This window comes from Nasonia vitripennis (genome assembly GCF_009193385.2).
Source record: "Nasonia vitripennis strain AsymCx chromosome 1 unlocalized genomic scaffold, Nvit_psr_1.1 chr1_random0002, whole genome shotgun sequence".
NCBI lineage: Eukaryota > Metazoa > Arthropoda > Insecta > Hymenoptera > Pteromalidae > Nasonia > Nasonia vitripennis.
Window position 1 is genome coordinate 4,402,858 of NW_022279588.1, and position 15,954 is coordinate 4,418,811.

The following is a 15,954-nucleotide window of genomic DNA, read 5'->3' on the forward strand; positions in this document are numbered from 1 at the left end:
GCTCTTTAGTTCACATGTACAGGCTACAAAGATCACACATTTGTAAACAAGTTTTTTTGAAAGTTAAAATTTTTTTTCGACATTTCCGTCCACCATATTGGATCCGCCATTTTGAATTTTCAAAATCTGATAACAGATTTGTAATCAGCGACCTCGAAAACCTCTATATGCAAACCTTCTACAAAATATTATGGATTGAAGTATACTTATAGTTATTTTGTGTTAGGGGTAGGTTACCCCCCTAAGGGGAAGTATCTATGAAAAAACCGAAAAACTTAATTTGTTTATTATAGATGTTTACAAATTTTTTCCAAATTTTTTAGTCGTTTAAAACTTTTTTATTATATAAAATTTTTTTTCGATATTTCCGTCCGCCATATTGGATCCGCCATTTTGAATTTTCAAAATCTGATAACAGATTTGTAATCAGCGACCTCGAAAACCTCTATATAAAAACTTTCTACGAAATATTATGTATTGAATTACATATTTACAGTTATTTTGTGTTAGGGGTGGTTTACCCCCTTAGGGGTAATATTTATGAAAACACCGAAAGAAGTCAACTAAATTTTGTTATTAAGGATGTTTAAACATTTTTTCCAATTTTTTTTAGTCGGTTTAAACATTTTTATTATAAAATTATGCCAAAAAATATATGTTTTCAACCCCTAAAAAATAGGGGATGCTACTCTTACTCTTCAAATCACCATGAAATACTTGCTCTTTTTGTAAGAAATAACCTCCAATTTGTTTCATTGAAAAATATTAATTTTAAGCCGAGATATTTAAAAAAAAACGCTTTTTGGGGGTTAACTTTAGGGGAGGTTTTTACCCCTTAAAAGTGAAAATTAGCCGATAAAAAAAATACGTGTCTCTTATTTTTTTATGTTCTACAACATATATGAAAATCATCAAAATCGGTGAGTTCGGGTTGGGTACCTTTCCTTGTAAGTGTTGTACTTTCTTTCTATGTTCTAGTTTCATTCGAACAATCGACTCTTGTCTCCCGAGAACTACAGGCACTTCAACTGTTGCTGAGACATAATTCATAAAATAAATAATCGAAACTATTTCAACCTACTTCGTACTATAAATTACTTTTTTTTGAGAATACTGTTAATTACTTACATAGTTTCAATAAGCGTATTTGAATTCATTTTTTGAGAGTATCATCTTATTTAATCATTATCTTACAAAGTGTATTTTAAGTTCAATCATAACTCGATATCTCCGAGAAACTTGCGAGGCGATTCAGAGATATTGTTATGAATTCAACGTTCTACTGTATTAATCAATAATATATTTTTTACTTCTACTATTATATTGGTGTTATTGCCTTCGAAGTCATTTACCTACATAATTGCTACACAAGTCTCCTTTCACATAATCACCCCGAATCCACAGTCGTCGCAATTTATTTATAACATATTATACATTCAAAAGTGTTGGTGATTCAATAATTAATAAAAAAACAAGTTTGGTGTCGCTATTATATACATTTTTTTTCGTATTAGTATAAAAATTGTAATCCTATACATTTGACTACTTTCCACTGATAATATTTCATCATTAATACTTGTGATTTCTTTAATAGCATTATAATTGGCATAATATGTTGTATTCATTAATTGATAAAGAATTATTTCACATTTTCTTTTAACGTCCCTATTGATAAATCTCAGGTGAGATCTTACATGAGATCTTATGACAAAATTTCATCTGACCACGTACGTGAATTAACTAAGTCCCACAGCTGAAAAAATTCTAAGTTTTGTGGGGAAAAAATTACTCTTAAGACCGTGTTTTTTATGCGTTTCAGACAATTTTTGCTTGTTCTAGATAGTTTCCTAAAGAAGCAATTTTTAATTTTGGAAGATTCGCAAAATCCGACTGTCTCACAGGTGAAAATATTTTAAATTTCATGGGAAATATTCTACTTTTAGAACCGTGTTTTTTATGCGTTTCAGACGATTTTTTAAATTTAGACGAATTTTTTAGCTGCGAAACTCACGCACGTGGTCAGATGAGATTTTGTCATGAGATCTCAGGTGAGATCTCACGTGAGATATCATGTGAGATCTCACCTGAGATTTATCAATAGGGACGTTGAAAGAAAGTGTAAAATAACTCTTATCAATTAATTAATACAACTTGTTATGCTAATTATAATGCTATTAAAGAAATCACAAGAATTAATGATGAAATATTATCAGTGGAAAGTAGTCAAATTTATAGGTTTGCAATTTTTATACTTATACAAAAAAAATGTATATACTAGCGACACCAAACTTGTTTTTTAGTAATTAATGAATCACCTACGCTTTTGAATGTAGTATGTTATAAATAAATATTTTGTACAAAGATATTTAGAATTAAGAATAAAAGTTTTGTAAAATAAATCTGTATATAAAGTATAGAATGAAATCGTTATTTTATTATTATACTATCACAATTAGATTTTATAACAATCTAATATTCATTACAATAATTATTAAGATAATTATAATTTTTAATGATAAAAAAATAGAATATAAATATTATTAATGTTTGGATTCATTTTGTTATTTTGTTATTTTGCAAAATCAAGTATTTTGACACATGTCATTTTACGTGTAATATTGTAAAATTTTTACATGCAAAATTTTGTATATTCACGTGTTTTATTACATGTTTTTTTACGTTTTTTATTATATGCATAATCACGTGTTATTTTATACAGGGTGGACCATTTTAATCTATTATGGGAAATATCTCAGAGTTATGGTTGGATACAGAAAAATGTTTTAGACAAATGTTGTAGAGGTAAAAGGGGGTCAACTTTTGGTACCAAGAACTTTGACCTTGAACTTGTTTTTGAAGGTCATTTCAACGTCAAGATAATTTTTTTAAATAGGAAGACCTACTTTTGACTCCGGATTTGAAAAGTGCAGAAAATTTTACGTTCAAAATGATATTTTGAACAAGGTCACGGAAGATCATATGATGGTCAAATTTACGAAAATTGTTAAATAATGTGTGTTAACTCGGAATAACGGTTGGAAGCATCAAAATGTTTTTAAAAAATGTTGTCAAGGGTGGAGAGTTTCACTTTCTGGTTGCAATAACCTTGACCTTGAATTTGGTTCTCAAGGCTATGTCAAGGTCAAAGTGATTTTTCAAGCGAGAAATAATCAGCGACCCCAATAATTACTTACAAATATATATAGCTTCCTTCAGTAGTCGCCTATTTGCTTATGGTCATTAATGCCTTAAGGTTTATGGGATTATTATTTAACTTAGATTTTTAATTAATTATTATAACATTTTTTCAAAAATCTGGCCTTATGTGTCTTTTAGAATTTTAATAAACTTCAATCAGCAGACGTCGTTCGCCAGCAAGGAAGACCGAGAAAAAGAAGGAGAACCTTCGAAGGAAACTGACGAAGAAGGACTATTTTTCGACGCAGCTATCTCCTCCGAGGTCAAGAGTAGATTCTCTATGACAAATAGAGGCGCGGTACGTTAGCCGGTGATTTTCAGCCCGCAACCTGGCGAGAAAAATCACGTAATTTATCACAAGATTAATCGTGTAATAGATCACTGAATTCCCACGTGATTTATCACGAGACTTTTTGGCGTGATAAATCACGTTAAAAATCGCGTTAGAAATCACTCATAATATTAAAGTATTTGTTTTAAATAAAATAAATTATTTTGTTTATACTAAACAATTACAAAAAATATATTTGATGATGCTAATCTGAACAAATTGACCGTAAAAAGTGAAAAAAAATTTTGCCCTAACCATGACTTGAACTCTGGTCCTTAACTTCATGATCCATTATCTTACTCCCTTAGCCATTTTTACTTGTCCCATTAATGATGACTTGCAGATCATATATGAATCTTAGTAATATATCATCTACGTGTATAGACTACCTGCTGTTATTTAATAAAATAAGGAAAATAATTTTATTACATAAAAAAAAAAATTAATTTATCAAGTAAGCATACGTTTATTTTGTGTTTTAATCCTTATAAATTAGAATGATTTTTCTATACTAAATAATATAATGTTAATATCAAATTTAGATTATAAATATCAATCTTAACTTCGAAAATATTTTAGATCTTTTCAATTTTTATGTTAAAGTATACGTGTAAACTGTACAAAGTTATAAATCCCTATATAAAAAAGTCATGGCCGGATGAAGTGAAGTCAAGAATGCGTCAATATGATTGGCTCATGTAGTGCGCATGCGTCAAAAGTATCATTACAATTTTTTATTTGTTTTTGATTTCTAAAATTGATTCTAATATTAAAAATGTAATATAATACTATAATACATATCAAATTATAATTTGTGTATTTATAATATTCTAGAGACATTCTACTCTCGAGACTATTCTATTCTCGAGACATAACCTTAAAATTTTAAAAGTAAGTTGGCGACGAAATCGCCGCAATTTTGAAATTTATATGAGCGCGACATGAATCATATATTGTAAAGTTTGATATATTTCCGTGATAGAAAACAAATATTAAAAATATCAATTAAGTATTTATATTCCATATAATAAGTTAATTAAATGATAGTCTACTACAGTGCGCGCAGCGCACTGCGCCCAGTCTAGCATAACATATTTTTAGGTAAAAGTAGCATAGAATTTCAATGCCTACAACAGCACAAATAGCTCAGACAGTAAGATAATGGATTATGAAGTTAAGTATCGGGGTTCAATCCTCGGTTAGGACAAAATATTTTTCTTATTTTTTTCTGTCAGTTTATTTGAATTAGCAACAAATCTATTTTTCATAATTGTTTAGTAAAAATAAAATAATTTAATTTATTTTAAATAAAATTAATACTTCAATTTTATGAGTGATTTCTGACGTGATTTTTAACGTGATTTGTCACGTGAGAAATCACGCCAAATAGCCACGTCGTAAGTCACGTGAAAATTCAAGTCATCTATCACGTGATTGATCGTGTGATAGATGACTTGAATTTTCACGTGATTTTTCTCGCTAAAATACCAATCGACCACCTGTTATATCTACCTGCGTTCACCTGTTTCAATTGCTGGCAAGAAGGATACCGTGTGAGACGGTACACTCGACCAGTGACGCGAAGCTATTGCCGCAACTGCGGAAGAAACAGAGTGGAGGAGAGGACGTGCTCTCATTGCAGCTAGCTGTACGGAACACACCTGGCGGAGTTGAAAGAACAACGCTCAAGAAATAACAGCCGATCCGACCATATAAGGAGGATCCTCGAGGTCGTTCGCGAAGCATCATCCGCGACAACCAGGATCAGAGGACAGCACGAGATTTAAGACAGCAAGAGCGAAGAGAGCAAGAGCGAAGAAAGCATGAGCAAAGAGAGCAGGAGGCGTGACAGAGGGAGACTGAAAGGGAGAGAAGAGAGTTTTTGTTCCAACAGGAAGCATAGATTAGAGAGATGCAGCGAGCACGAGAAGAAGCAAAACGGATGGAAGAGTTTCTGCAAGCTGCAGATATTACTCGAATTACAGAGGAGCAGAGGAGACGAGACCTCGAGTTGCAGCAGAGGGCTCACGCAGAGAAGCAGCGCCAAGTCTAGTGGCAAAGGGCAACGGAAGTTGACCAGCTCAGGCGCTACGAGCTGCAGCTTAAAAATAGCCCAGGTGGAAGCTCGTCATCGAGTAGAGGCAGTGAGACAGTTGCAACAGGCGCAATCATTTAGCTCCTGGGGAACTCAGCTGCTTCCGGGGCTCAGCACAGCACTGTCTCTACAAGTGCAGCAGGCACCACCCTTCTTGGGACAACCCGCACCGTCGAATCGATGATATGCAGTCGACGACACTTGGACTATCCTGGGAAATTGGGTTAAAATGCCTGCGGAGATATGGGTAGCGGTCTTACGCCGCACGTACCGAGACCAACTTCGTTGGGACGGTGAACAATTAGAACAGAGGAAAGAAGCGTTGTAAGGAGATTTCGGAACAGAGAAAGGATAAGGAGTGACGATTCAGGAGCTGCGGGGGGGGGGGGGGGCAAGAGTATCGCAGAACTACAACGGCCAGGACGAAAGAATGGAGACGGGAGAGGACTACTACGGAGAGCAAGGCCTGACCAGGCCGCCGCACAGTGGGGCCATTTGAAAGAGTTTACACAGAAATCTTGATTCAATTTGAGATACAGAGGAATGAGCTGAAACTTGGTGAAAATCTTCGTTTTTTAGTGTACTTTCCAAATCCGAATCTCTCGGAAAGATTCATTTGAAGGGTTGAAAATGGCGGTCTGGTATAACTCAAACAATCAAAAATATCATCACGGAAAAGCAGTTATATGTCCTTAAGACTCGCTGGAAGAAAAAAATAATGAGCAAAAAAGCTTATTCTTGTGTATTTTTTCCTGCTAAACACGAATCTACCATTGTTTTCAGCCTACGTAGCCCACGTTCTTCAATAACCTCAAAAAGCAGTATTACGCTGTAAAGACTCGCAAATATAAGCAAAAAATTAAAGAAAAAGCTTATTTTATGTATTTTATCCCACTAATCACTAATCTTACTTTATTTTACGTCCTCTAAAACGTTTGTCTCGAACTTTAAATAAATACCTCATTAATGCAGATAAACATGATTCAAAATTGCAGGGGTGGTTACAAAGCTTTGAACTAGCTTAATGACTATGCATTTTACCTTGCTAATCTTAAATTTAATTATTGTTTTGGCTCATATTTTTTGTCTCAGACATTCCCTTAAATAGTTATATTATTATTTCGGTTGTATTTACAAGTTTTATCAAAATTTGTCAAGTTTTGATGAATTTTGTCCATGCAAACAAATTAAAATTTATGCTATGTATATATTATTAAAAATATTAAAATATAAAAATTTATTTTTTAAATAAATAAATATTAAAATGTCTAATATAATCATTAATCTATAAAGAAAATTTTTTTTACAAAAGTATGTTACGTTATAAAGTTCACTTAATACATTCGTTTAGGAGAATACATTTTAATACTTGCAAAAGACGATTTTGCTTAAGTTTACGTTTACAGCGTATTATGCGCTGTATCGTTCTTTTGTTGTCAGTGATTCTAAGGATTTACCAAATTATTGTTAATACAAAATTTATACATGTATATATTCATTCATATATGTAATATATGAAATTATCAAAACTTCACAAAAGTAAATATTAGGTTTAACGCCGATTTATCCGTTGCGGTTAGTTTTAAGCCGACTTATTTAGAGTTTAGTTAGTGAGAAAAGTTATTCTAAGCAACTTAAATATGAGTTGGTATACCATAAAGGTAAAGGATTTGGTAGAAGTGTTAAAACATAAGCAGAATTTAGATTTTGTAACATAAAAAGATTCTGTAGTGCTGTATGTTTTGGACAAGTTTTATTTAGACACCTACGCTGTTCCTGCTTCTCAATTCGGTTGCACTACACCAGTATACTGGTAGTCGTCTCAAATTTAGTACTCCTTTTGGCATGGTGGCATCGAAGGTTTGCGTGATATTACTCATCACCTGCTCAGCTTTGCTGTTCGCCGACCCAGACAGCTGCATGTCCTATAGTGCCAGCAAAAATACTTCTTTGTCATACTTCTTCGCTTTCCAAATAATCCTGTTAGTTTTTGTACTCGTGTTTGTTTCTCGCATATACTTACCTAGCTCTATTATTATCGCCTGGTGGTCACTATTTGTATAGTGTTCACTTACCACCCACTCGCCAACTAAGTCAATCAGACAGCTGCTAACATACGTCAGATATACTATAAATCGTGTGCCTCCTCTTCTGAAGGTTTGGGTGCAGCCTTTATTGGCTAATATTAAATCTAGAGGAGGGAATGCCTTCAGAAGCACATGCCCTCTTCGGTTAGTCCTTTGGCTGCCCCACTCTACTGCCCAAGCGTTAAAGTCACCGACAATTATAACTGGCTTTCTTTTTTTGATATCCTGTACCAATTTAGCGCACGTAAGGCATAGCAACTGTCGATATGTATGCCCGCCATTTTTGCTTGCACAAAACCTTCTACCCGCGTAGCTGATTTTTTCTGGAGAGCAGTATCCCTGCATGCCCAGATCGCCGCTTTGCCTGATCTATCAGATTTCCATGTTGGCTCTTCAAGTTTTCTGTATTGCTTGCACACAATGGCTACCTCTACCTTATGCTCACGGACATACTGGCAAAGAAGGTCCTTAGCTACTTGACAGGGATTGAGATTAAATTGTACTATTTGCATATTCTCTTTTTCGCTACTCTTAATGCTGTTTGATTAGCTGGACATGCGTAACTACTCTCAGCATGGCCAGTTTTGTCTACTTCATCTTCTCTCCGACAGAGAATACAGCTTTGCGTGTTGTTGCAGCTGTTTGCTGCATGTCCTGATGTGCCGCATTTGAAGCAGCATTGACTTGTGTGTCTGTACACATTTTAGCAATAGTCCAAAGCCCAAGCATTTATAACATCTAAGTGGTAGCCTTGTGGTAGTTTTTTTGTGATTTAGGCAGAGCAAGCTCAATTGTCCCTCAAACACAGGATCCCCACAGGTACTATAGTTAAACAATACTTCCGTGGGGCCCGGTAACTAGCCTAGTTGGCTTATTCTTTGAAGTTTGACATTTCCATATATCACCCATCCACCAAGGTGATTAGGGGTGCAGGATTAAACTCGCCTTCTTCATTCTGCATCGTCCGGTCGTCTGCTTCCTGCAGCATCGTCCGGCCATCTGCTTCAAGCAACATCAACCGGTCATCCTCTGGACAGACTCAATCCTGACACCTACTTTCCTCTGCATCGAGTAAGGGAGTCTGGGCTCAACTCAGTTATCTACGTTCCTCAGCATTGGTCTGTGGAGCACTTAGAGGTACTCAACCCTAGCTCCTACATTTCTCTGCATCGGGCAGGGGAGTGAGGACTCAACTCTGTGACCTACGTTCCTCTGCATCAGTCCGAGGAGCGCTTCATATCTACTACTTAGTGGCCTTCATCTAGCAACAGTTTTCTCAGCTGTTTCGCCTTGTCCTTCCCTTCTATTCTCTTGGTCATTTCTAAACTTCTTGAGAATGGTTCTTACGTAGTTGTTTACTGCACACCAACCATCCTTCGACGTCAGCATAGCTGTTATCATTGACTCAGGTATCACCCTAGACTGAAGGTAATACTCGAGTTCTTCTCATCTCCTTTCATATCGCAAACAGTCACAGAAGACATGCCTTGCATCTTCATTTGTTTCCAAACATACTGAAAAATTCGGGTTGTCTTCTATATTGAAGCGGTATAGGTAGGCTCGAAAGCACCGATGTTCTCTCAAAAACTGTATAGTGAGAAAGTAATTCACTTCCGCGTGTCGTCTTTTGGTCCATTTAACAATACGCAGTATGAGGTGGTGCGTCCATCGCTCCTTTTCACTGGAGTCACATCGTCTTTGCCATTCAGCTAGGGTTTGTTCCTTCGCGGATTTCCAAACTTCCTTTTACTCATCACGCCGGCTTTCTTCATACATATTCTTTCGTACTGTTGTTAGAAGATCAATAGGCGGCATACCTGAGATAACGCACACTACATCTTATGATACTGCTCGGTAGGCAGAAGCGACCCACAATGTACTTCACCTATAAACTGTTTATGACAGCTTTCGTGCGTAGGACTTTACCAACATAGCGTCCGCCCATATTGAAGCACCGTATAACATAATTAATATAAACTTTAGACATAGAATAATTTCTACGAGCAATTTGAATTACTTTATTGTATTGTGCCGATGTTTCAAAAGATTTAAATTTTTCCTCTTCAGGGCATCTAAAAATAACAAAATTGGACACTAATCACTAAAGTCTTAAGTCTTAGAACAAACGAATTTGAACTAATAAAAACGAACATGTCATACCGATAAAATACATGAAAAACATTTCGTTGTCACATGTCGACTAAAGCACAGGTGTCCAAGGTATTACTAAAATTTAAATCGTCAAACACGTTAAATACACGAATTGAAGGTTAGTTATAATTGTTTTATACCGTTATGTTTTAAACTTTACGAGAGATAGTCGCACAGAGATGTTTATTGTTGCTCGCAAACATGTTATGCTCCGAGCAACGATTTGACGTATACTGTCAGACATATAGAGTGCAAGGCCTTTTATACAGACTCGTTATAAGGCCAAGGAAATCTTTCCAAGAGGAATTACATACCGATGAGCAGAGCATCGAGTTTAAATAGGAGCAGAGAATTTACCAAAAACATGCCACTTTACCTTTCGTAATAATTTTTTCTGAAAATAGACGAAAAAATGGGATTCCTTTTGTTCCATTGACCCAAAATAAATAAAAATAATTTAAATAGCTGTAGTAGATGCTGAGAAATGTTAATGCAAATATAGGTATCGTGTGCGCCGCGCGCCCCTATTACTGTATATATGCGTCTCCTCCGCCGCTGCTTCGTCCCCCACCACTCGACTATGAGCGCGGACTCGGCCAATTTTCGCGAACTTTATGACGGGTTTTCGCATGCTTCCAGGCACTTGATCAAAAAACTGAAATCCACGTTTTGTAGTGCACGATGTCAACTTTTCGACCCTTTTTTGAAATTTCAATCGGACTTACGGTAAAGCATACAGGTCTGCCGGAAAAAAATGCACCGCAAACTTTGAATCCCGATTTTAAGCAAACTAATAATCCGACATCACCCAACCTGCACATATAAAGAACATTATAATTTCTACTGTTTCCTAAAATTTTAGCGCTTCTGCTCAAAAAATGACGGAGCTATCAATTTTCAAAAAAACAACTAATTTTCCAGTTTTTCCGAATTATCTCAGGACCTAATTTTCCAATTGAGGCGTTCGACCTCTTATTTTGTAGATATTTCTATTCTCTACAAATCATCTTGTTAAGTTATTCTGATAGCTTCTTTAGTTTTAAAGTTATAAGCAAAAAAAAAAAATCAAAATCGTGTTTTTTTTTTCAATAAATTTTTAATAACTAACAATAAGAAACGGAAATGCAAGTGAAAAACATATACCTTTATATCTGCTCATCGTCCCTTACATGATCGCACAATCGGCTTGCTGCAACAAATTATGTCACAATAAAGCAGTTTTAAATCCCTACAGCCTGGCCTATAGCGCTGCCCCATTCTACTGCCCAGGCGTTAAAATTGCCTGCTATCAGTACCGGTTTTCATTCTACAGCATCCTGTACTAGCCAGTCCAACAGTTGTCTGAATTGTTCTATCGGCGCGTTAGCAGAAGCATAGCAGCTGTAAATGTGTACGCCTGCAACCTTAGCGCGTTCGAATCCTTTATAACAGCTTGTCATTTTCTCCTAAAAAGCGGCGTCTTCGCATGCCCATATCGCCGCTTTACCAGTACTGTCCATTTCCTACGATGGTTTGTCCAGGTGTCTGTATTGTTCACAGACGATGGCTATGTCGATCTCTGTCTTACGGACATACTGGCTCAGTAAGTCCTGTGCAGTCGCAAAGTGGTTAATATTCTTTGTTTGTCAGTGGATTCTACTGCAGCTCGGTAATCTAGGCATGCGTAGCTACCAGCTGCGTGGTTACTCCTCCCACATGTGCCTTCTTTGCAGAGTACACATTTGTGTCATTTCTTACACACCTTTGCTTTGTGCCCATCTTTTCCACATTTGAAGCAAAGCTTACTTCTATCTTCAGTTACTGTGCAGTTCCTGCCGATATGACCAAAATCTAGGCATTTATAACACCTAAGCGGCTTGTTTTTGCGGTTAGCCACCCGGATCCTACAGTTGACCAATCCTATTTTGATCTTCTGTAGCTTAATAAGCTTTTTGCTTGCCTTTTTCTCCTTTTTCCTTAACTTTCTTGTGACGACTTTCTGCCACATTGCCTTTTTAGGTTGATTATCCTCTACTTTATTTCCTCCATTTCTATCCTGTGGAGTAGTTAGGGCTTTCTTTGTTTAACATGCTTTCTGAGGTCTAAGACTTAGGGTTGTTTGGGTTTTCCTCCCCTGAGTTCCCGGGCGTTGGCATTGCTATAAGTTATCATCTGCCATGCAGAGATTCCTACAGCTAGCTCTTATGCTTCGGGCAAGATCTTTAATGTGTTTGTGCACATTGTGCCTGTCCTTGACATAGTCAATTAATTCCTCGATTCTGCTGCTAAGGCGGTCCAAGTACGCATTCTTTTGCGTTACGCAAACAGATCTTTTATCTCTGTCTACATCAACATCCAATTCCATATCATTTGCGTCTCTACATGCAGCAGGGGTCAGGTGACTAACCTATGCGACATCTAAGTGAGTTTGGCCCTCTTAATCTCCATGAGGCCAGCGCGGACCACCGGTGCTTTCACTTGATCGGAATTGGTGGCGGGACAGGGCTCTGTGGCTTGACCCGCTTACGGTAGTAATGTTATTAACTCACTATCCATGTTTGATTTATCTCCGGGGTTTCTTCCCCTAGCCTGTTTGGTCCTTGGAGCATATTTTATTTCTGCTCTACCCTTTGGCCGGTTGAGGGGACCTCAACGCACCAATGAGCATTCCCCTATCCGCCACCCAGGGGACGCGCCACATACGGGGTATCGGCATTCCCGCAGTGTGTATATGGGTGTGTGGGTGTGGGTGTGTCAATAAATGAAATAAATATATTATTCGTGGCAATCGCACACGTTTTATTTTTCCGAATTCTTTCAACCAATATTTCACTAGAAGAAATTGAGGGGATATAACAATATTCCGAAAATACTTGTATGATTCCAATTCTTCCTTCTAAATATTACGGAAATATTTTATGCTGTGTGGAATAGCTGTCACAGGAGTAGGACTGAAAAAGACCCGGATGCGTCTTTTAGTTGTGTCTTGCCCGCGGAGCTCTCCCTCTGCTCGTTACAATATACATAAAATACCTTTTCTTTAAACGCAAAAAACGATGTCGTTTACCCAAATTTTCAGTTAATGTACACTGCAATAATACGTGTTAGCACATGCCATTTCTCTTTCATTGAAAAAAACAGTAGATGGATCATCTTTTAACGTGCCCGCTCAGCGTTCACTCTTTTGTTTAATACTGTGGGCTCTTTGTACATGATAAAAACGAATCGTTTAATAAATAATTATTCGATAATTGAATACATAATACGTTATGGAAAGATAGTATATTACGATACATGTGACTTAAACAGCCCATTATTACACGGCGTGTAATAATGGGTCGATTTGAGTCATAAGTATCGTATACTATTTTATAGCATCTGCCTGCCCTAATGCCGTTATGTCACAACTATCCGTGACATAAACAGTCCTGTACTGTACAGTGCGGTTAGCATCCGAGCCTAGCGAGGACGATAAAGCACGGTGCAATAAAGGACTGTTTAGGTCACGGTTAGGCGTGACTTAAACACGGACTTAGGTCACGCAGTGCTATAAAATATATTAAAAGAACAATGTTCTTCTACTGATTTTGCGTTTTTTATGCCTCACTTCTCAAAGCGATGCAAGGTGGCTACCCCGGCTGTAAGACTGTTTGCAGCGGGTTAGTTTATATTTTTGTTTTTCAGAAAATTGTTCTATCCATACTTTCAATGTTGATATAATATAATAGATTAAATCGAGTAGACAAAATAAATTATGTAAAGATTTATTATAATTTACTATCATACTATATTTTTTAGGGAGAACCTTTCCTGCAAATGAAAGAAAGACTTTTTAAGCGACTAGATATCCAAGAAAAAGAATTTGAAAAGGTATGTGCACGTATAATTATTATTATTTTTTTTTATAAATATTTACTTCAATATTTTAAATTTGTATTGTGCGTATATAAATATATCGCAAATGTAAGTGAGATTTATAAAAGATTGATTAAAAGTTTCGTGCTTATAGAATGCTAATTTAATGTTCATTTAAATTTCATTTTGTTTTTAAAATTTTTAATTTTTAATTTATAAATTCATTTTGTTTTTCTCAAGTTTTTTTGAGTAGAAGGAAATGTTTCCGGAAGAATAAAATACTGATCGTACACTTCTACTAGTAACATTTTATAAAATAATATAAACAAGGGTCTTTCGATAATTAAATAGATAAGAACTTTCAAGAATACGATATAATCTGTTCGCTCAGACGTTTGGATAAGAAGTGAGCGTCGCGTACATCTGCATACGTAGCGAAAGAGAAGAGGGGAGAAAGAATCTCTTTCCATAGAAACGGCGTATACAAGATCTCTCCAAAAAAGCTTTTTTTTAAAGTACTAGGAATGAATGCCGCTCTTGATTCTATCTCTGTCTAATAACACTGGTAGAAAATCCATTATAAGTGTTGGGCAGCACACCAACGTCTGCTAATATTTTATAAGCATGTAACATGTATTCTCGCTCTCCGCAATATTTACATTTATCCCATGCTCGTCATCTTTTCGTAGTCTCGATCATACTCCTATACATACAATAGCTCGTTTCTATAGCGTTCATATACGTCAAATACATAACATTTACTTAACTAATTACACGCTTAGATTTACAAATTTTCTATACAATGTTCTTAACTCAGCGATTGCTCGTAGCCGACCTATAATATTTTCGCAGATTAAAACGGTTATAATGCCCTTTTCGATCGCTTCGTCGCCCAATGTTACTAATCGATACGCGTTCTCGCGGACTTTTTGCGCGATTTTATACGGACCTTCATATATGTGAAAGAATTTCGAAATCTGCTTCTGAAGTGCATCCGAAAGATACGGCACACGCAGCAACACCTCGTCTCCGATTTTCAATTCGACTTTCGACACTGACTTTTGTGACCTGCATCGCGACTCGAAGGCCCTTTTCAAATTATCATTCGGGTGCTTCACGTATACTTCGTGATCGATCGGTACATTTCTCAGCAGGGGGAACAATTCTTCGATTTTTCCCGCGGCCTTTTATTATAATGCAACTGATAAGGGGTATATCCCGTACTATGATGTGTCGTCAAGTTTAGGCAACTTTCTACAAACTCCACATATTTCGCCCATTTCGTGTGTCGGTCGCTACAATACGTACGAAGAATTCTACCTATCTCTCGCATACTCCTTTCCACCGGGTTTGACTGAGGGTGACGAATCGATGAGAATAACACCTTAATGCCCTGCTCTTCAAGCCTTTGTCTCCACGCGGTAGCCGTAAATTGCGTTCCATGATCTGCTAAGATTCTCTCCGGTTTTCCCACCTTTTCAAAATAGTGCTTTTGCAGCTTAGTCCAACATATCTGCGTCGTTGCGCGTTTTATCGGATAAATGGTCACAAGCTTACTAAACACGTCCTGCAAAACAAACAGGTATTGTACTCCCCCAGTAGATCGCGGTAACGGCCCAAAAAAATTCACAGACACCAACTCGTTTGGTCGCGACGCTTTCAAGAATTGATAGCTCCCCTCCTTCTTATTATTGAGATATTTTACCCTTTGACATACATCGCAACTACGGGTGAAGTTATTGACATCGCGCCTCATCCCACGCCAATAAAAGAATCGCTCGAGATACTTCAATAATTTATATGCACCTGCGTGCCCAAACTGCTCATGCGTGCACTTAAGTGTCGTCATGACCATCGTGAGCGGTAAAAACAATTTCCACGCGTCTGCGGCCTTATTCCTTATATAGTATATGCCTTGCTCCTCCCGCAACTCCACACTTTTAGGTTTACTCGCTATCATTCCCTTTAGATGTTCATCTTCGCGCTGACGGTCCTTTACCCTTTTTAATTCGCTAACTAGCTCCGGTTTCATCTGCAATGCTTTTAACATATTAACTGTTAATAATTCATTCGTGGGCTCCGTTTCGACACGAGATGCCTCCCTCATACAATTCCATACCAATAAATTCGGGTACCCATCTGAGCTCTCGCCGCGCAGATTTCGGCTAAAAAAATCCGCGACCACATCCCTTCCTTTGCAGTGTGTAATTTCAAAATCATATTCCTGCAAACACAGTATCCACCTCATTAACCGCGCG

General features: G+C 36.8%; 1 protein-coding gene across 6 annotated transcripts in view; it reads left to right on the forward strand.

The window, feature by feature from the left end:
• Usp7 (ubiquitin carboxyl-terminal hydrolase 7) overlaps nucleotides 1–15,954 on the forward strand; it is a 611,141-nt gene that overhangs the window by 511,580 nt on the left and 83,607 nt on the right. For all 6 annotated transcript variants that reach the window (XM_032601215.1, XM_032601217.1, XM_031921170.2 and 3 more), the window contains 1 exon segment: nucleotides 13,640–13,711. In XM_032601215.1, the coding sequence (XP_032457106.1) occupies nucleotides 13,640–13,711 (72 nt within the window).